The sequence below is a fragment of the Protopterus annectens genome, chromosome 13.part0, assembly GCF_019279795.1.
Source record: "Protopterus annectens isolate FY-2018-M chromosome 13.part0, PAN1.0, whole genome shotgun sequence".
NCBI classification, from domain to species: Eukaryota; Metazoa; Chordata; order Ceratodontiformes; family Protopteridae; genus Protopterus; species Protopterus annectens.
The window spans coordinates 927,629,316-927,652,785 of record NC_056747.1 but is presented as its reverse complement, the minus strand read 5'-3'; the positions used below and the strand labels follow the sequence as shown (position 1 = coordinate 927,652,785).

Here is a 23,470-nt window from a genome sequence, read left to right as displayed (position 1 = left end):
CAGCAAGTAATGGTGATAAAGGATAATGAGGGAAACGTACTCACAAGTGAGGAGAGTATGTTGAGCAGATGGAAAGTACTTTGAGGGGTTGATGAATGAAGAGAATGAGAGGGAGAGAAGGTTGGATGATGTGCGGATAGTGAATCATGAAGTGAAGTGGATTAGCAAGGAGGAGTAAGGATAGCTATAAAGAGGATGAAGAATGGAAAGGCTGTTGGACCAGATGACATACCTGTGGAAGCATGGAAGTGTTTAGGTGAAATGGCAGTGGAGTTTTTAACTAGATTGTTTAATGAAATCTTGGAAAGTGAGAGGATGTCTGAGGAATGGAGAAAAAGTGTTTTCGTACTGATTTTTAAGAATAAGGATGATGTGCAGAGCTGTAATAACTACAGAGGGATTAAACTGATCAGTCACACCATGAAGTTATGGGAAAGAGTAGTGGAAGCTAGGTTAAAAAGGGAGGTGATGATTAGTGATCAGCAGTATGGTTTCATGCCAGAAAAGAGCACTACAGATGCGTTGTTTGCTCTGAGAGTGTTGATGAAGAAGTACAGAGAAGGTCAGAAGGAGTTGCATTGTGTCTTTGTGAATTTAGAGAAAGCATATGACAGGGTGCCTAGAGAGGAGTTGTGGTATTGTATGAGGAAGTCGAGAGTGTCAGAGAAGTATGTAAGGGTGGTACAGGATATGTACGAGGGTAGTGTGACAGCAGTGAGGTCTGCAGTGGGAGTAACGGATGCATTTAAGGTGGAGGTGGGATGACATCAATGATCAGCTCTGAGCCCTTTCTTATTTGCAATGATGATGGACAGGTTGACAGACAAGATAAGACAGGAGTCCCTGCGGACTATGATGTTTGCAGATGACATTGTGATCTGTAGTGAGAGTAGGGAACAGGTGGAGGAGGCCCTGGAGAGGTGGAGATATGCTCTAGAGAGAAGAGGAATGAAGGTCAGCAGGACTAAGACAGAATATATGTGTGTGAATGAGAGGGAGGATAGAGGAATGGTGAGGATGCAGGGAGTAGAGGTGGCAAAGGTGGATGAGTTTAAGTACTTGGGATCAACAGTTCAGAGTAATGGTGAGTGTGGAAGAGAGGTAAAGAAGAGAGTGCAAGCAGGATGGAGTGGGTGGAGAAGAGTGTCAGGAATGATTTGTGACAGACGAGTACCAGTAAGAGTGAAAGGAAAGGTCTACAAGAGGGTAGCAAGACCAGCTATGTTATATGGGTTGGAGACAGTGGCATTGACAAAAAGGCAGGAGTCAGAGCTTGACGTGGCAGAGCTGAAGATGTTAAGATTTGCACTGGGTGTGACGAGGATGGACAGGATTAGGAATAAGTATATTAGAGGGTCAGCCCAGGTTGGAAGGTTTGGAGACAAAGCCAGAGAGGCAAGATTACGTTGGTTTGGACATGTGCTGAGGAGGGATGCAGAGTATATTGGGAAAAAGATGCTAAGGATGAAGCTGCCAGGTAACAGGAAAAGAGGAAGGCCTAAGATAAGGTTTATGGATGTAGTGAGAGAGGACATGCAGGTGGTTGGTGTGACAGAGCAAGATGCAGAGGACAGGAAGAAATGGAAACAGTTGATCTGCTGTGGCAACCCCTAATGATAGCAGCCGAAAGAAGAAGAAGAAGTTAGGAGCACTTTTATTTTACGACTCATCCCCATTCTCTCTCACTTTTGACATTGAAAAGCCACTGTTTGTACAAGTCCTCGAATAACCATATTAGTCCCATCCATTAGAATATGCAACTGCGGTGGGAAGACTATGTCATGACTGTTTAACAGATTACTATTTCCTACTTCCCATTTACATATCTCAACATTATTTTTGATGGAATTTAATGTGCAATGTTTCAGATTGTAAGGGAAAGCCAATTTCATAATCTGAGAAAATGTTAGTAATAGTTATTATGTTTTTGATTTACTGATATTTATTTTTAGTACTATGTTCCACAGTTGTATTTTAGATAACCAGAGGTGTGTTCCAGGCATCGACTTTCAAACAGGACCAAAGCAGACATTGTCTTATAGACCAGGCAGATGTTGCCTCCTAGTAATCCTACTTGCAACAAATTATAATAAGAGTTCCTGAAAACTTTCTAAATAGTTCATGTTTTCAACCATATGATGTGGCCAGTGATCAAATGTAGTACAGGAAAATAAAGAGAATTTACCTATTTAATACAGTTCGGTGATGGAGAAGACAGTGAAATGTTTACAGAGCAGGTGATTTTCAGGCATCATCCTGAAAGCAGTGATTACAGATATTTGTTTAAATAATGTCTTGGGTCACATTAGCCTACAGCAGTACCATTTTTGGCTCGTTTTAACCATCTGTCCTGTGGATCTAATTCACTTTAATTAAAATTAAATTCAATAAGTAGAGGTGTCTAACATAGCCGAAATTGTTGGCTGAGTTTAATACCCTTGCAGGCAGAGTGAAATATGTAAAATTATAATAAAGCCATATTTATATGTTATGATTAGCTCTCATCAGTCTTTGAATGTTTATATTATCTGTTTTTATTTTAATCAGACTCGGAAACTGACCAAGGCAGAGCGTCAGCGGTTTAATGAGGAGGTTGAAATGCTGAAAGGTCTCCAGCACCCCAATATTGTACGCTTTTATGACTCTTGGAAATCTGTGGTGAAGGGGCAAGCATGTACGGTTCTTGTGACAGAACTGATGACTTCAGGGACTCTAAAAACGTAAGTAAAGCCTTTTATAGAAGGCAGTGACATTAGTTATTACTGTCATAAGGTCTGACACATATCTCCAACTACTACAGACTCTGTGTGTTGGTACATCTGCAAAAATACACAAACACACACACACACACACATATATATATATATATATATACACACACATACACACACACACACACACACATATTATATATATATATATATATATATATATATATATATTTACTTTTAGTGGATTTGGCTGCTGAGTGCATTGGGCACAATCAGATATAGCGTTTTGGCTTCAGCCCCTACTGCCGATTTAATATGAGCCCTTGTTACAGGGCTACTCATTGTTCATAATGGACGTATTTATTAGTGCATGACCTCATTTGGTACTATCCAGGTACAACGAAGCAGTACTCAACATCTGTGCTTCTTATTCTCTGTCTCCTGTATAAGTAACTGATTTCCTTTAACATTATTATCTATCTGACATAATAAATAAACTACATTTATTTGAACTATTGTATGGCTTGTTGTTTTAACAGTAATGAAGTAAACATTCTTTACTCTGTACAGTATCAGGAGACCCCAGTGAAACTATGGACTACTGTACCCTTTGGGATTAATATTCTGCTCCATGTGACTCAACACAAGCTTTTGTCAACAAATCAGTTAACCCAAATTTCATAAGCAATAAGTAATGTTCATAGTTATATGATACAGAATAAGGAATGATCATAAATGTGGCTGTAGATTAAAAAAAAAAAGCTGGTAGATTATTTGTTTCCATTACCTGTATTTACAGTAGCCAGCTGAGGTAATAGCTTGCCTTCAGTGGAGGCCCTGCTTTCCTGAGCTAAGCATCAGGGGATACTGATGGGAAAAGTATTTGATTTGTTCAAGATCTTATAGCAGACTTTTATGCTGTAACCTCTGGAACAGAAAGTCTTGTTTTGATAACTGTACTACAGAAACAAAAATGGCATTGAGTGCTTCTGGTAGTAAAGTGGCACATCCTACAGCTTTGGGAAGCACTCCTTGGGGAGTACAGTGAGTCAGGGAATCGATTTAAGGCTTTTATGCAGGGATAGAAATCCACATAACTAAGGCAAGAAAAGCTTTTTAAACCTGTGTGCTCCATATTAAAGAACTGTTTGATGTTGTCATTACTTACGAAATTGATGTGTCTTGGGAGATGGAACATAAGGCTTATTTCATGCTTCACTGCTTTTTCTGACAAAATTACCATAATGGTCAATGTCACTAATGCCACATGTACATGTCTAGACACACACACACACACACACACACACACACACACACACACACACACACACACAGACACACACACACACACACACACACACACACACACACACACACACACACACACACACACACACAGACACACACACACACACACACACACACACATACACATACATACACATACACACATTCACACACCCATATAAACACAAATTAGTTGTACAAATGCTAAGAATGTTGTTAAATGGAAAATTACTCATCTTGGAGGGAAGAGAAAAAGCTCACAGAGTTTGCTTATCTGTAAAGTAGTTGAGAGTATCTTCTCAATTAACTGATGTTTAGTTTCAGTCCTTAGAAATGCTGGTATTGTACAACAGAATGGCCTGATGCATACTTTCAGCGTTCTGACATGCCAGCTCTGCTCATATGCACAGGTGTGAATGAGCCCATCCTGGGGAGAGGAAGTGATTGGTTCCCTGATGACTAATTGCTACTATGAAAGAAGAGGCTTGCATAACTACAAAGGGCTCTAACAGGGCCATATGAGGTTGGTGCTTTTAAGGCAATGATAACAGTCTTTGTAAGAGCGTGTGTGTGTGTGTGTGTGTGTGTGTGTGTGTGTGTGTGTGTGTGTGTGTGTGTGTGTGTGTGTGCACGCACAAAAACCCACACACACATACACGCAAAAACCCACATATATCGGAGGAGAGTGCAAAATTCCCTGCAGTGATGCAGTTACCCATGTCACAACCATTGGGGTAGGGTTAATATGTACTAAGTCTGATTCAGGCTGCTAATATAGAGAGGAAATTCTCTGTAGTTCAGTGCCTGGGGATACTAAATGGGCTTCCTAGGGCCCCAGTTAGGGAGATATACCACACTAGCTTGTGAGGGGGATTCGTCTTCCCAAAGCAAGCAGATGAAGATGGGAGTACATGCTGAGGTGTAAACAATCTTCACAACTGCCTGGGTAATGGCCCCTGTGGGTAGCTCTCACCTCCTTACTGTGGATACCCAGGAAAGTGGTGAATGAATGGACTCCGGTTTTATTGGATGAAGCTCATGCCTTTCACCTTTTTTGCTCAACAGTTCTGGGGAAAGCCAAAAATAACCAGAGGACAAACGCACAGAATCGGAGACAATTTTTAAGTATTACTCTAATTCATTTAAAAGTTAATACAACAACAGGTTGCAGCAATGTGCATTTTCTAAATAATAAAAAGTATGATATTCTGATGTCTGGCACCAAACCAGAAAAGTAACAATAAAATGTGTGAGGGACAAAGCAAAAACATGAAGCAAAATCAGGGACATTTTGTAAAATCAGGGAGAGTTGAGAGGTGTGATGATACTTGATTATTGGTAGGTAGTAGGGTATAAAGGACATACAAATAAATAAATTCTAGTATACTACAGTGTTCTAAAATATATTATCCCTTATATATTATCCCATAAAAAAGGAATTATGCTCAGTGTACCCACTTTACTGTACCACCTCACCCAACACAGATGGATTTATAATGACACTGGACTGTTTAGTCCCTAAGTGTCAGAAATACTTGATACAGCCAAATGTCATAGATAGACTATAAAATATAACTGTACTGTTTAGCATACATAAAAAAAAAAATAAAAAAAACACCCTGCCCAGTGTACTGCATCACCCCCACTAACAAGATGGTCTTTTACATTGTTACATGGAATTCCCAGACCATTGATATCATTAACTCAATAAAATTTCCTGCAAAATAATCCACAGTATTTTTGTTTATAAGATGAAGAAAATGGCCCGTCATTTTCTTACACGTCCTCTTCCAGAAGCCCTACTACTCAGCACTTATGAGTAATTAACATCTAAAAACTGTAGCACAGTTTTCTTCTCTGGGTAAGGACATAACTCGTGATGCCCCAACACTGGCCCAGTAATCAAGGAGCCTGAATCCTCACCACTGGCACCAGTGAAGGACGTACACTGAGAGGATGACAAGTACACACACAGTATTTCCAGATGCAGTTCACTACATCAAGTGCAGTTTCCCTTAAGAGCACACAGAGACCACAGTCAGTCTGGAGCTGGTTTCTTCCTCTTTCTCCAGATCCCCAGTAAGACTCCACACTGGCACAGCTATAGAGTTGAAATCTTCTCAGCTGAGTAGCCAAGCCAAGACTTCTAGCACCCTCTCTGTCCAACCAGTGCTTCATGTCCCTGCCCAAGTAACTGACACACACTCCTGGAGATTTGTTTTTGTTTTACACACACACACACACACACACACACACACACACACACACACACACACACACACACACCTGGGAAAGGCTGGCACAGATTTACTAGCTATGCACCCTTTTGCCCAGACTATAAGGTAGTTATCACTACCACTAGCCACGTCCTTATCAGCTACTTTAAGGCCCTTAACAAAGGGTGTCCAATCTTACTGTGTAATGTTACTGTTAATCCAAATGGTAGTTTGACCAAGGGCAAGGCTATGTGGAGTGGCCCACAGTGTCACCAGATAATATGCATGTACTCTCAGAACATAAATATGTCTTACAATATCAGTCACAATGAAAGGTTTAACTATATTTAATAATAAATAATAAAAGAACAAAAAATACTCAGTATATAATCACAGTTACATCAGGTTACATCAAAGTTCATAGTTTAAACAAAACCAAACAGCTCACACAGCAAGTCCAAAATTATATCCAAAAGCACAGGACCTGAAGCCAAAAGTTAGGAACACAGATTTTAATAAATCACGATACACTAATAAACCCAAGTGCTTTCACCCAGCTCCTGCCAGGCTTTTTCAAGGAATGAATAAAAACCATAATGTCATTCTCATTTATATAACAAGTTGATTAATCACCTGAGTAGTAAATTGAATTCAATTAATTAAAATTCAAATGTTTCCATTAAAATCATAAAAATGTCAAAATGCAATATGTGCATATGTAAACATTGATACATCAACAATTTCACAATATTAAGTGTTATAGCAAAACATAAATTAAAATTGATGCTATAATATCAGATAATGATATAATATAAGAAATGTGTAAGCAACATAATGCTCATTCAAAGCTTTGCTTTTCTGAGCCTCAGAACACATCCTATGTTAATACTGTCATTTAACCCAGGAGAGCTAGTGGCATCTAATCTCAACTGCCAAAAAAGCTCACAAAACTCTAAACGAGTCTCCCAGCTCCCCCCTCTTACCTCTGGGGTGATTTGTTCTAGCACCATAAACTTTAAGTTCATTTTCTCACAATTTTGAGAGTGTTTAAAGAATGCATTGCACTCCTTACTTCTAGAAATGTCATAGAAGTGCTCATACACTCTTTTCCTTAAAGATCTCTCCGTTTTACCAACGTAAAAACTTAAACAATAGGTGCAAACTCCTAAATATACCACCCCCTTGGTTCCACAATTATAGTGCTTGTTGGTTCTCACTGTAAAATTTCTATGTGGTAAATGGAAAATAGTGTGGTTTAACATGGCAAAACATTGATTGCAACTACCACATTTATATGTACCCCACTTCATTTTATTGTTAATGTTACATTTCCCCTTTTTTTCAAAAAGCTCCTTTAAATTAATACCCCTCTTTCTAATAAAATGTGGCTGCTTCGGAAATAATTGTTTCATTTCCTCATTGACCCCCAAAATGGGCCAGTATTTAAGAATGATGGATTCCACCTTATGTGAATTACTAGAAAAAGTGTGTAAAATTTTATTTCCAGTCTCAATGTCTTTCTTGAGTTCACTTTTCTCTTGTAATTTACCTAATCCCAATAGTGCTGGATATTTAGACTCCCTGTTTTTAAAAATTCCCTGGGTAATAGCATCAATCAAAGGTTCAGGGTAGTCTTTCTCTAAAAATAATTTTTTAATAGTCTCAGCTTCCAGGCTAAAACTTTCCAGTGAGCTACATATTCTTGAAGCTCTAATGCGCTGCCCTTTAATAATAGCCTTTTTTTGATAAAAAGAATGCCCACTGCTGAAATGTAAATAAGAATTAGAAAACGTGGGCTTCCTATATATTCTTGAATGGAATCTGAAATTAGTATAATCCTTTGAGAGAGTGATATCCACATAATTCAATTAATTTAAATCAATGGAGTAGGTAAATTTCAAAAAATGTGTGCTAGAGTTGATATATTCCATAAATCCCTTCAAATCATCTTATGTACCTTCCCATAAAATACATATATCATGTAAAAACCTTCTATAAAATTAATAAACCTATTCCAGGGAGTCTGCAACACAAACTTTTGTTCCCAATGGTAGAGCACAAGATTAGCATACATTGTAGCGCAAGGACTCCCCATAGCAACACCCTTTCTTTGTCTGAAAAATTCACCATTAAATAACATAAAGTTGTTATCCAATATTATCTCCATGAATTCCATCACTAAATTAATTGTTCTACTGTCAAGACCTGATTGGGTGACCAAAATTTCTCCTAACCATTCCAGTCCTATACTGTGTGGGATGCTGGGGAATAATTCTACTACATCTATGGTTACCATAAGCATATGCGTAGTAAACCAAGCTTGATCTATACTTCTCAAACAATCCCAAGAATCCTTGTAGATGTGTTCAATAGTAGATACATATTTTTTAAGTTTAGCATCAATAAATTTAGCTAAAGGTTCCGTAATGCCCCCGCACCAGCCACAATCGATCTAAATTTAAGGGGGATCTAATCCCTTATGTGTCTTCGGAATTCCGAAGATAACCGGAACCTTGGGCTTGTCCACTAAAAGAAAATTGTAAAGACTCTCATTAATTACCCCTTGCAATAAATGGTCAAACAGATGAAAATTAATCTTAGAATATGCAATGTTAATTTCGTTTTTTGATACAATTTCATACTGCTCAGCATCCTGCAACATTTCACGTAAATAAGCATCATAATCAACTTCATGCATTAATACAACCCCCCCCCCCTCCCTTGTCCGGTTTCATAATCCTGCAGCCTTCTTTTTTCAACAAGTCAATCAGTTCTAGTTCTGCTTGCACTAAATTATTAAAGCCAGCCTTGTGTGTCTTACCTTGCATCTCTTTTTCTACCAATTCTGAAAATACATTTAAAACAGGATGGACCGGAGGGTTAAATGTGCTTGACCTAATAAGAGTGGAATCATTTTTAGGTTTCCCCTTAAAAAATAACTGAAGGTTCATTTGTCGAATAAACAATTTCAAATCCAAAATTCAAGCAATCAGAAATCTCAGTCACTTCAGTAAAGAAATTTTAACTTCCAGCCTGCTCCAGGTCACCTGGGCTCCACTTAAAACCCCTTGATGAAGCAATAGACACATTTAATGCACTATTTCTAAATATCCTGGCACAGCAAGCACCATTGAGAACCAAAAGAGTTAAAAACAAACCAGACCCTTAGTTAATTAACTAAAAAAATAGACATAAAGCCGGAAAGTCATTGCTACAAGTCAAGTCTCAAACATCCCTGCAACAATATAGGCAGTTAAGGAACTGTAGCAAACAATACATAAAACATGACAAAATGCTTATTATAGCAACACTGAAAATTTGTCATCAAATAGTCCAAGGAACTTCTGGAAATCCATTAATACATTGCTCAGTCCAGGATAATCAACCCAACTTAGCCCATCCTCAACCAGTAACTCCAAAAGTATTGCTTCATAGGTTAACTCACATTTTATAAATATAGTAACCTCCCTCCTACAAAACACAGCTACTACAAATCTTACCATCCCACCCCAATCATTGAAGCCACAACAGAGCTTCACACTCACTCTAATGCCAGTATCCACAATTTAAAAAATACCTGCACACTTTCTTAAGAAAATAAATACCTACACTCTCTCTTAAGAAAACAAATACCTACACTCTCTTAAGACAACAACCACGTCCCTGATCAACTTCATCTTAATGCCTCAAACTTGCTGCAGATAGCCTCGCATATTCTGTCTCAGTTCTAGTAAACTGCTCTATCCAAGAAAAATATGTCCCCACCTTATGGAGAAAATCTTATATAATACCCCTCCGTAAAGGCAGTTTACCAGCTGAGCTCACAAACTCTAGACTGATCGCCATTCTCACACCCTTATCCAAAGTCTTGGAAAGATGTAGTCACTCACAGAAGAAGTCATATAAATTGTGAATAAAAAGTTTCTTATTGCTTTGAAGCTAGAGGAGGCTTTGGAGGAAAAACTGTTTTATGTCAACAATACAGCATAAAAATATTATTGTTATTTAAAAACTTCAGTTTGCACTTTAATGTACATAAAAATGCAGATGCATATTTTTTAAGTACAGTAAGGCAGTCATGGGCATGCACAGTCCAGATAATAACACATTTGCAGAGATGTACAAGGCATTCTCCTTTCAGTGTTTTGCCTTACAACACCCCTGAGAGTGAATATTGTCTGCGCTACATACATCCATACAACCTTATGGCTTACATGAGCCATTTCATTTTCCTTCCAGCAAAACAAGTCAGAGTTACAACTTTTTAAAATCTTTTTATCTGTCTTGGGGCATCATAGTCAGTGTGACCACACACACATGTGCACGTGTGTATGGCTGCACGCACGCACGCACACACACACACACACACACACACACACACACACACACACACACACACACACACACACACACACACACACACTGTCCATCAGTAATGCTTTTGGGCAGATTTTGGTAGCAGTATTTTATTATCAAGTGGACTAGGATCCTACTAAATTTGACTGGTATGTGTTTGCAAAATAAAACAAAGATTTTCATTATTCCTGAATTTGTCTGGTTGTGTGCCTAGAGGAAGGAGTACTTAAAAAAATCTATAAGTGTATATCTTTAACTTCCCTGTAGTTAATGTGCACGCTGAAGCCTCCAAGTGGTGGTGGCCATGAAGTCAGTAATAAGATTAGATCATAGATTTGAAGTTCAACTGAGGGAGCAGGGGACAAAGCTGTAAGTATGATACAGATGACTCCAGTTCGATTAGAGTTGTTGATGACTTGGGAAAGAGAAAGAGGAGTGTTGAAGTGATGACTGCTGCCGTCCCCAAGCTCTTCAAATGATGAGCAAAAAAAAAAAAAGGCTGCTGTTTCTACTGGCATACTAACCAGTTAGCTAGATACACAATATGCCCCCCCCTCTGCCCCAGCCAATCAGATCCCATTTCTTCGCCCTGCCCCATGAACATCCTTCATCTCATTAAAAAAAGGAAATAAATGAAAATAAAAACTATTTATTTCTTTTAACTGTACCAAACTGCTTGCTACAGATTATACCCTGCATAGAGTGCTACAGTTCTCAGGTTTCAGTTGAAAACATTTTTTTTTACTTTTAAAATGCAGCAAACTGCTTGCTACAATATAGCAAAAGTTGCTACAGTTTAGACCACACAGGGAGCTCTACAGTACTCAGGTCTGACTGCAAATGCAATACTGTTTTTTAAAAGCCAGTATGCATTAAAGAGTGATCAGGATTGGCCAGTCACACCCCCTACACTTTGTGTCTGGGGCAGTTGGCCCCTTCACTCCAAACTACTGGGTTAGCTCCCCCATTAAGCAGTGTATATGATGTTGTATGCTGCATTTATTCTTTCTGCTTTTCACAGATAGATTGAATAATCTAGCTTCCCCTCCATTACATTATCCTCAGGGCTGGCAGCCCTATTCTGTTGGTGTTAGCCCAATGTAGAGGTTCAGGAGATCATGGGAAGAGGCATCTAGCAACTGACAGTCAGCTGTCAATTGAAGAAAACCAAAAAACAGCAAAACAAATGTTTACGGATTTGATTTTAATTACTTTCTTTCAGTAACCTCAAAACTACTAAACGACTAATTCAGAAAGTTATTTCCAACACCCAGTTGTGAAATAGAATGCATGTAAATCTCTGTATACATAAATCTGCATGAGTCTCAGACTGACATTTTACTGGAGACAATATTTTTCAAATGGCTGTGCGACACTAAAGTTTGGAACTGGTTGTAAATATGACATTTAGACCTTAGATTCTGAAGGATATTGTGGTCATAAGTTAAAATAATCTGTAGGTGTCATTGTTGTTCAGTTAGAAATTAGCTTGTTGGAAGGAAATTATGTCTTAGAAAAATAAACTTTTTGACAAAGTTAACATAAATATTTCAGCTATTTGGTAGATTTAACCTAAATAAACTTATAGCTCAGCCTATTGTTGATCATAACTTACTTTCTATGATGCTGTATTCATACACCTCGGAGTAATTCAAGCAAATACTTGGCAGTGTCTAGACACAATAGTATAAGCATGAGTTGAATTTTGTGTTAAAAATCAGAATAAAGCATTGGCACCAATGTTATTTTCATCACAGTGATGTAGGGGTTGGCATAATGGTTAAGGTGTTTACCTTAGAGATACAAGATACAAGGTTTGCTTCTCCCATTTGAAAGCATGACTAGCCCTTAAAAAGTCACCCTCGAGTCATCACCCTAGTAACTACTTATGGACACTGAGTGTTCTATCTAGTAGGGGTTCTAAGCAATTTACACATGTAAGCACATATGTCTGGCTTTCAACTTTGTTCTGAATTGCTTCTCAGACCTGACACATTTTATGCCTTACTTAAACCACTGCTTCAGCATTGCTGAGAGGTGTAAAGACCTACCTGTGTAATGTGTTGTGGATCCTTGTTTCCCAGATGCAAACAAAATAAGTATATTCTGAAGATTTTTAAACCACAGCATGTACCTTAATACTCTTTTTAATCTCTGTAGTGCCTATTATTGTCAGTTAGTTGCTGCCATCAGTTAATCATCTTCTTCTTCTTTTGGCTTTTTCCCGGTTAGGGGTCGCCACAGCGGATCACCTTGTCCGCTCATGATTGGCAGTGGAGTTTTACGGTGTCAAGTTGCCAGCCCGCTGCCCAACCTTCCACAGAAGGCACTAACACACACACACTCACACCTAGGGCCAATTTAGAGTGTCCAATCCACCTACAGCATGTCTTTGGGATGTGGGAGGAAACCGGAGCACCCAGAGGACACCCACGTGATCACAGGGAGGACATGCAGACTCCGCACAGAAGGCACCCCAGCTGAGGATCGAACCGGAGAACCTCTTGCTGTGAGACGGCAATGCTAACCACTGCACCACCGTGGCAGCCCTTGCTGCCATCAATTAATAACGTGATTAATTTAATACATTTTATTTAATTGTTTGCTTTTGGATGTTATAACTTTGTAAGGCATCTACCTCACCCCCTCCCTTGTCATCTGTTTTAAACTGTGGTGGGTTGGGCTACCCATGATTGTCAGTAGTGCAGAGTGCCAGAGGACAAGTCAAAGGAGGGACTTTTCTCAGCCTGCACACCAGCAACAAGTTTCATGGAGGGACTTAGGCTCAAAGCCCAAATAATACATGCTGAAGAATGACAGGTTGCCTGTTTGTTGCAATATAAATGAAAGGAAATGATGTAGTAAATGTCTTTTGGGTACACTTTAGATTTAGGAAGTATATCTTGGTCTTTGGGTAGGTAGCAAAACTGGTCCCATTGGACTCAGGAAAAAAGATCTTGGTGTAAACATTCATATAGTTACCATTCCTACCAGAGATCCTGACAGAATCCAGTAATGTCAGAAGTATATGTGTACTTCATATTTTTCCAAGTTTTTTTAAAGTATAGCCACAAATAAATGGGTAGGGCACTAATGAACGCACAAGGAGAATATTTATAACTAATATTGCAGCCACTCCAAATGAACTGACCACAAGATATATAATTCTCTAAAGTGAGGTATCCTGGTAAAAAAGAAAGGCTGAAGACATTTGTTACATCATTTTGTAAGTTGTATATTTTTATTGTATCTGTTTTGAATACTATTACCATGATGCCTTGAACTGAAAAAGAAACTGCTGAACACTTTAAACGTAACCTTTAAACATATATAGCATGCCCCTAGTTTTCAATCTTGTGATGTTATAATAATTCACAGCAGCAGCAAACACTTTCCATGAAGATCTCTCTGTCATACAGAACAAATTTAGTTATTTATCCAGCTAATATTGGATTGGGGTTGAAGCATGTAAAGCAGACTTATGAAGAAGTGTTTGGACACTAGTCTTTGTGTGACATAATACTGTAACTGCAATGTTCTCTGTTTCAAAAAAATTAATAAACTGGACAGTTTAGCTTCATCTGTGTGAAAATCATACTTTTATAAAAATGAAGTGTCAAGCAGTGGGGTATCAAGGGCACTGAGGCCTACTGTAACTACAGTGCTGCCTCTGTTAAATGTAGACACTGTGAGGGCTGCTGTAACTACAGTGCTGCCTCTGTTACATGTGGACACTGTGAGGCTTACTATAACTGCAGTGCAGCCTCTGTTACATGTAGACACTGTGAGGCCTGCTGTAACTGCAGTGCTGCCTCTGTTACATGTAGACACTGTGACATCTACTGTAACTACAGTGCTGCCTCTGTTAAATGTAGACACTGTGAGGGCTGCTGTAACTACAGTGCTGCCTCTGTTACATGTGGACACTGTGAGGCTTACTGTAACTGCAGTGCTGCCTCTGTTACATGTAGACACTGTGAGGCCTACTGTAACTGCAGTGCTGCCTCTGTTACATGTAGACACTGTGAGGTCTACTGTAACTGCAGTGCTGCCTCTGTTAAATGTAGAGACTGTGAGGCCTGCTGTAACTACAGTGCTGCCTCTGTTACATACCACGGACATGGTGAAGCCTACTGTAACTGCAGTGCTGCCTCTGTTACATGTAAACACTGTGATGCCTACTGTAACTACAGTGCTGCCTCTGTTACATGTAAACACTGTGATGCCTACTGTAACTGCAGTGCTGCCTCTGTTACATGTAAACACTGTGATGCCTACTGTAACTACAGTGCTGCCTCTGTTAAATGTAGACACTGTGAGGCGTGCTGTAACTACAGTGCTGCCTCTGTTACATGTGGACACTGTGAGGCTTACTATAACTGCAGTGCTGCCTCTGTTACATGTAGACACTGTGAGGTCTACTGTAACTGCAGTGCTGCCTCTGTTACATGTAAACACTGTGACATCTACTGTAACTACAGTGCTGCCTCTGTTAAATGTAGACACTGTGAGGGCTGCTGTAACTACAGTGCTGCCTCTGTTACATGTGGACACTGTGAGGCTTACTATAACTGCAGTGCTGCCTCTGTTACATGTAGACACTGTGAGGCCTGCTGTAACTGCAGTGCTGCCTCTGTTACATGTAGACACTATGAGGTCTACTGTAACTGCAGTGCTGTCCCTGTTACATGTGGACACTGTGAGGCTTACTATAACTACAGTGCTGCCTCTGTTACATGTAGACACTGTGAGACCTGCTGTAACTGCAGTGCTGCCTCTGTTACATACCACGGACATGGTGAAGCCTACTGTAACTGCAGTGCTGCCTCTGTTACATGTAAACACTGTGATGCCTACTGTAACTACAGTGCTGCCTCTGTTAAATGTAGACACTGTGAGGCCTACTGTAACTGCAGTGCTGCCTCTGTTACATATCCCGGACATGGTGAGGCCTACTGTAACTGTGGTGCTGCCTCTGTTATGTATCCCCAAGTGGCTTAGCCACTTTGAGTGGCAGCACTGCTTATAAAGTGGCCTGTAGTTCACTGGTAGAGCAGAGCTTCTTTGTATTTCATGAATTTTCTTATCATTTATCCATTTGGCCACAAATGCCCATGGTGGCTGAGACTAAGGATGTAGGTAGCTCACAGGGTTTTGCTAACCCAGCAAATGCCATGTTCCCAGGGACATGATAATTACCAGCACAGCTGGAGATCCATGTTTATATAACAATTCAGGCAACAAAAGACTGACTAGGGAAAAGGACTGAATAGGTAAAGGTCAATGTATCTTTCTCTGCAGAGAAAGAAGACTGAAGTGCTGTAATCTTGCCACGTGGCAATAGCCAAGTGAATGGTGGGTTTGGACCACCACTTATGCAAAATGCACAAGACAGTGCTTGTTATAGAGCAGAACGTATGGGGGAATGTACTACTATATCTCGCTATCATTTCTGCAGACAGCAATTTGATACCAACCAAGCTGGCTTTCATATGATTTTGTGCATTTTTTTTCCAGTGCAGTGCCTGGGTGTCAGAAGAATGTACCTTCTCTAGGAATAGAAGAACAAATGTGACACTGATATGTATGAGGCAGGGGGAAAACTACATGTGTCAAGAGCCCCCCCCCCCAAAAAAAAGCCTCAGTGGTAAACGTCATAAGTTTGTTAAGTGGCTTAAATGTTGATTTTTTTCTAGGCTAGTGAAGCAGTTAGGTTTGTAGATAACTTTTCTAACAATATTTATTTCTTTTTGTACTTCAGCTACCTGAAAAGATTCAAGGAGATGAAATTGAAGCTTTTTCAGAGGTGGAGTCGACAGATCTTAAAGGGCCTTCATTTTCTTCACACACGCTCTCCTCCCATCATCCACAGGGACCTGAAGTGTGATAATATTTTCATTACAGGGCCAACAGGTTCTGTTAAGATTGGAGATCTCGGCCTTGCAACACTGAAGTGTTCTTCTTTTGCAAAAAGCGTAATAGGTAATAGTCTTTTAGTTTTTATATTGAAACTGAACCATAATAGCATCATTTTAGGGAACTGAAGAGGAAATAAAAGTAATCAAAGCCAGTGAAGATCTGTGCACATGGTGAGAAGAGCTGCTAGCCCAGAGTGTTGTATATTGTTGGTACTGAACAACTGCAGTGTGATTTACTAGTGCATTCATTATTTATCCTTTGAATGAAGCTCCAGTCTATTTCAAACTTATTGACAAAACATTCATGCTTTGTCTGCCATTATGTAGATGAGTTATGTAATGGCTGAATATTTATGTTGGTTTTCTGTCTTAGCAAAATCACTTTTATAGCTGCAATAATTCTTTGTAGATTTACAGGAGTTTAATGCAAAGAAGCTTTAAAAATGCAGGTAGGACAAAAAGTTGAGCCATTCAGAGCTTCCCAATGCAGTACAGCTGCTTTAGTTCATTTGGTAAGATTTCTGTATACCACTAAATGCATGAGATGGTCATGTCCTCAGATTACCTATGGCTTGAGAGAATTCATCTGTAGGTACTATCCAACACTTACCCACAGTATTAATTGTAGCTTCATTCATTAGGTCACAAAATCAGCAAATAACCTGATGGTGCATATACCTATGCACGTTTTATATGTTCTTGTACATTAGCATGGGAATATGTAATCATCAACTAGGTTGGGCCATCACGGAGAAAGCACTGTGTACTAAAACAAATGTGGGTCATTGGTTCAACTGAATTGAGATAGTACTGACTAGGGATATGGACTGAAGTCATTGACAAAGGTGAGCTGGAACAGTAATGAAAATTGGAATTGCTTGTATCCGTGGCTAAGCCTAGCTGGGACAGCAATGAAGACTGAAGTGTTGTTGGTGTGCTGTTAAATATGCTTGTTCCATGCAGTCTGTTGTTTAGAAATGAACAGATTGCAAGTTAATTTGATGTATTTGAAAGGAAAACATACCCTTGTTTTGCATGCATATGCAACCACGTTCCATTTTCACTGAATAGTAGTAATAAGCAATTTTTGCGGTCATCAGAAATTTAAGTCATGATTATGCCTTATTAAAACCACTAATTGCTCATAAGCACTGTCAAGTATGGCAGCTAATATGCCAAGTATAGGAAGTATGATCACTCAGTCTGCACCACTGAACCAAATAATTATATAATAATATGCACGAAGAAGTCAACCTTAACAGCATATGGAAAATAAACATTGTTACTCTGGGCTTTGACAAGTTGCAGCCACAGTCAGTCGGGCTATAAAATGTGCATATGATGAGCAGAGGTATACCTTCTGGCTCTGCAGGGGCTTCACCCACCTCACTCACAGTCTTACTAACAGTTCCTGTATTTTGGTTGTAACTTACATTTATGCTCACACAAATACGTTCCAGGAGAGGCTAATAATCCTTTCAGTGCACTTCACCTTTTTGCTTTATGGTAACACACTTCTACCAGCTAGAATAGTTTGATACATCAAGGAGACAAATAGATTCATAGGTTCATAGATTAGTACTAGGCTAACTACCGTTATGGACCATTTTAAGCCTAGCCAATTACCCCATGTGAGAATCCAACCCTGCACCTTGTGTCTATAAGGCAACCACCTTAACCATTATGCGAACCTCCCACCCCTTGTACATTAGCATGGGAATATGTAATCATCAACTAGGTTGGGCCATCATGAAGAAAGCACTGTGTACTAAAACAAATGTGGGTCATTGGTTCAACTGAATTGAGATAGTACTGACTAGGGATATGGACTGAAGTCATTGGCAGAGGTGAGCTGGAACAGTAGTGAAAATCTTAAAATGAGCCAGCTGCAGTACAATATCTAAGTTATAGTTATAGCTTTAACTATTTAAGTCTGGTGATTTTTTATATTTGTATGGTCTGATGAAACATAACATATGCAAAAGCATTTACCATTTTTTATATGTTGTGTTAAAGGAGTTTTATTTATCTTCGGCTGAGTTGGCTGGTCCTTTGTTTTATGCTTTGACTGTGGATGTTTCTTTGGACTGGCCTTTGTCCACTGGTTTCCCTAGTTTTTGTTATTTTTTACTATTTATTACTCAAAGATATGCTAACAGGGTGGAAATGCATTCAGAAGTCATTAAAAGAGAAGGAGAGGTTCTTGAATAGCCCAGTAGGAGAGAAGTATCTTTTGCACTTCAGAGGTCAGTGAGAGAGGAGTAGAAAGCTTGAAGTAGTGCAGGTAATAGTAACGACACCGAGGGGAAAGCACAAAGCTTCTTATTCCTCAGAGAAACGACTGTAAGTATGAGACAGCATTGCCTCCCACAGTGCATATGAGTACAAAACACAAAAGATACCTGTGCAGGCAAGGAAAAGCATGGTGGTGGAGAACAGTGCTGGGCACTGCCAAAGGATGAGGAGGAAGGGACAGACAGACAGGGTATACAAGAGAAGGAGGGAGGGGTCAGCAAGAAAAGGGAATAAAATAAGGGCAAAGACTTAACAGGAGCAGGAAGAGGGTAACGAGTGAGGTTAGCATAAACCGTCAGCCAGGTAGGCAGAAATGGTGTAAGAGAGTAATAGAAATGATTCAGGACAGTGTGAGATGAGGAGGAGAGGTGGGCGATGTGTGCAGGATGTGTAGTGGGGGTTGAATTAGAAAACTGCGGTGTGCATGGATATGGGCTTAGTAGGAAACTGAAGGTGCTAAAGTGGAAAATTTATAAGCTAGAGAGGATGGATGTCTTTGCTGATTAGACAAATGGGGCACAGAAGGACTGGTGATGAACAGGGTAATAGAGAGGACAGGATGGAAGGGGGTAAGAAAAAGTGAGGTAAGTTATAGCAGACATGGAAAGTTATACTTGCAGCAGCACAGGCACATGGTGAATCAGACAGGAGAGACATGTAAGCATACACAGATAGGAGAAGACTGTCTCAAACCTGGAAGCAGCACCAGATCCAGTGCTAGGTGACCTACTTAGTTGCCTAGGGCCCGGTTGCTAGTGGGGGGCACTGGCCAGGGGGCTTCCACATTTACTTTTTCATTAATTAAAACAATTAAAACTTTTCTTATTTAACACAGTGTCTTCTTCTTAGGAAGACATACACACTCACGCTACATGTGTCTTTAATACGGCACATGCACACACATGTAATGTAAACATATTCCATGCACTTGCTGCTGTGAGAGAGATGTGCATGGAATTTAAAGTTGCTTAGCCAGCCATTCCATAAGTTGCCTTGACAAAATTCCCATTTGGTTCACTTGCTGTATGTGTGTGAAAGCCATAGTTAAGGGGGCAGGATATTCAATTAAATTACTCAGGCTCAGACCCTGTACCTTGATTCCAGAAGACAAGAACTTGAATCCTCTACTCCAAATACCAGACTGCTCAAGGAATTGTGAGTTTCAGGGGAGGCAAGAGCTGGAATCCTCTACACAAATCACCAGACTGCTCAAGGAATTGTAAGTTTCGGTGCATTTTCAAGGAATTGTGAATTTCAGGAGAAGAGAAGTTTACTGTTGCCAGTGCTAAGTCTATTTTCAATTTATATTTGTTTTGTTTAGCAAATCCCAGTCAGTGTTTGTGTTATAGAATTTGAAAGCAGTGTTAGTAGTACAAGAGGTAGTAGCACAAGAGGTAACATACTTGCCTTTCATGCAAAAGGCTGTGGGTTCTGCTACCAAACCATGTAGATGGATTGCTGATACTATGGTCATCTTTAAGGGGAGGTGGGAGTGCTGCACTCCTGAGTTTGTCCTCCTTTGGATGAGTGGATGAGATCTCTAGTAACTATTGTTGGTTTGCCAGCCATTCCCTATTGCAATATTACCAGCTTACCAACTCATTTTTTAATATGACATAGGCACTTAATTCTTCAAGGGCAGCAGGCACTGAATTTGTAGAAGAAACACTGAAATGTAAAGTTGTTTGCCAGTTGCAATATCTTCGCTAGTTACAGATCTTGTGGAATTATTCAGATGACTTTTATTTCTGCCGTGATTGTGCATATTGACTGATATTGGTGGATTTTAATGACAGACGTTTGAGTGGCATTTTGTGGTTGAAATGTTCTGAAATGGATAAGTTTGTTGTTATTGATTCATGTATTTTGCTTCATAGCTTACTTAAAAAACAGTGTTCAAAACATTTAAAACACATTCTAACAAATCATTCTGTATTATACAAGGAATATAATCAGGAAGGTGAATCAAAGAACACATGCATGCATGCTCCTAAATATATATGCAAGGGAGCCTTTGATTTGAAAACTGTCCAAAGGTAAACTTTATCTGCCACTGGCCAGAAGCATTTTTTTCAATGCCTGTTCAACAAATGTGAGTTTCAAGGGCAAAGAAGTTTACTGTTCATGCTAAGTCTGCTTTCATTGTGACACGGTATTGTTTGTTTAGCAAATGGCTGTCAGTATTTTTGTGCTATGAAATTTGAAATAAAAGTTTTAAATTAAATGCAAATATCTGTAATCATTGTAGAAGTAATGTATTCACACCGACGGGTCTGAACAGTGTTTATGGAACTAGGGAGAAATAGTCAAGTAATGGGACTGAAATGGCTGCCAGTGGGAGAGGCGGCTGTGGGGGCCCTGATACATTACCCTGCCAAGTGCCTCATTTAACCATGATCTGGCTCTGCCTGGAAGACATGATAGAGAAGCAGGGACAGATGGAGAAGGCAAATGGTGGCAAACAGGCAAAACCAGGAAAGTCAGTGAAAGTCAGAAGAAAAAGGCAGAAATGAAGTGGAGGAGGTGTTTAGTCAGTCAGGGGAGGATACAAGGAGTACTATAAGGATATTTGAGGAAAAGTATGCATATCACAAGGAAGCCATGGACAGACAGACAGATGAAGCTCAAGAAGAGCAGAATGGATACTGCTGGAAGGAATTCAGACAGTAGAGGCATCATCTGGGGACAAAGATGAAAGGAGGAGTTTAAGGGGACTGAAAAACATTCCCAGGTCCAGCAGTAGGTCATGTAGAGACAGACTGAATGAGACAGCACAGTGAATGTTCTTCTTTCGGCTTTTCCCGGTTAGGGGTCGCCACAGCAGAACTCTGGTCCGCTAATGATTGGCAGTAGATTTTACAGTGCCGAGGTGCCAGCCCGACACCTAACCTTCAAAGAAGGCACACCCATTCACGCATGTCTTTCGAACGCCACTCGACCGTGGGGAGGACATGCAGACTCCACACAGAAGGAGCTCCATCCGAAAATCGAACGGGAGAACCTCTTGCTGTGAGGCGACAATGCTAACTCTGCACCACCACGGCTTCCAGACAGCACAGTGAATCAGAGGTTAAAATCTCTGCCATACAGCTTTAAAGTACAGGGTTCCGTCAAGATCTCTGACCACTTTCTGTATGGACTTTACTGGACTTTCTCTGGGCATTCCTATTTCTTCCCACCTCCAAAAAATTGCTAGTTGATTAGCTACTGTAATTGTCCATATATTTTGCATTTACACTTGCCCTTTTGGCTTGCTTACCTGGTTAACAATAGAAATAAAAACATTCAGAGTGTAAGGAATGCCCACATATTACAATCCATCTATGAACTCATGATCTTATGAAAATAGCCTTAGATGGTGTAATAGGAGGACCAAGCAGGAAGCTGCAGTTTGTTGGGGGTTTGGCATGTATGGCAATACTGTTAGGTGCTCCTAGTACCACGAGCCTGCAGCATGAGATAGAAAAGGGTCATAGTTCAACTGCTGGATCAGAGATCAGGATGAGGGGAAGGGATGATGACAGAAAGGGAGTCATACATCTCAACTGTACAGATTTTTACCTCATATTTGTGATCCATTTTTCATACAGTTGTGGTTTTCTGGCATATTTGTGGCATATCATTAAAAATTGAAGTTAGAAAATAATAACAGACATTTGAGTTTCAGACTTCATACCCTTCAGAAAGTTCATGCTAATGCAAAATCTACTATTCTATCAACTTTCTAAGTCTGTAAGAGCAATATTTAAATTTTTCCTATATTTGCCCTTTGTCTCACTTTTATATATGGCTTTGTCCACATTTCTTGCTCTAGGAGGTTAAGAGGTACGGAGGGAGTGGTAACAGCATGGGAAGCTCTTAATTAGAAACAGGCTTTATGTCATTCCCCTTGGAAATGTGTTACTGAAGCAAATGTTAGGAAGGCACATTAGGATGACTATCCATTTAAAATGAGACAGAAATGAGTTTGGGTGTGAAGGGAATTCAGGTAAAGGAGGAAATTTGAGCAAAATGAGGGGCAGCTTGGGGCAGAGGGACAACAGAAAAGCCAGAATAAGTATAGAAAGCTAGAAGATGAGTGGTAGCAGGGGACACAGAAGAGAAAGAAGTAGCAAAAACAGTACAGACAGTACTGAAGTGATAAGAAATAACAGCAAGGAGAAGGGAAGAACTGGCAACACTTGGGAAGGGAGGCAGAGTAGGAGAGAAGGGAAAATTGGAAGGAGAGTAGACAAGCAAGTAAAATGTATATAAAAGCAGATGAGGATTTTACCAAAGGAAGTGAGTGAAGAAGAAAACAGAAGGAAGAACACAAGAAACAAGGATGGCAGGGGCCCCTGGTGAAATGCCGAGTACTGACATGCAGAAAAAAAACATTGAAATTGCCAGAGAAGAGTGACTCTTTAATATTGCTGTTCTCCTTTAAACTTCTTTTTTGCAGGGGGGTAAACCCCCCTCTGCACCTCCAATGTGTGTGTGTGGGGGTGACACCCAACCCCCCAAATTTATATAAACAAACTCCAAGCTCACCATACCTCAGAAAAAAGGGAGCATTCCAAAAAATGGCTATCTTGTTAGTATATGTAAGTCCATTTTTTGGGCACTCAATCTCTGCATTATTGGATTTGCTGTAGCGGAGCCCAACATTTTATATGGTTACCAGTTGAAAGAAGGCAGGGTCTCAAAA

General features: G+C 39.8%; 1 protein-coding gene across 2 annotated transcripts in view; it reads left to right on the top strand.

Moving 5' to 3' along the window:
• The window catches only part of WNK4 (WNK lysine deficient protein kinase 4), an 895,969-nt gene that overhangs the window by 465,986 nt on the left and 406,513 nt on the right, over positions 1-23,470 (top strand). For both annotated transcript variants that reach the window (XM_044054689.1, XM_044054688.1), the window contains exons 2-3: positions 2,548-2,720; positions 16,332-16,552. In XM_044054689.1, coding sequence (XP_043910624.1) covers positions 2,548-2,720; positions 16,332-16,552 — 394 coding nt within the window. The remainder of the gene's footprint in view (positions 1-2,547; positions 2,721-16,331; positions 16,553-23,470) is intronic.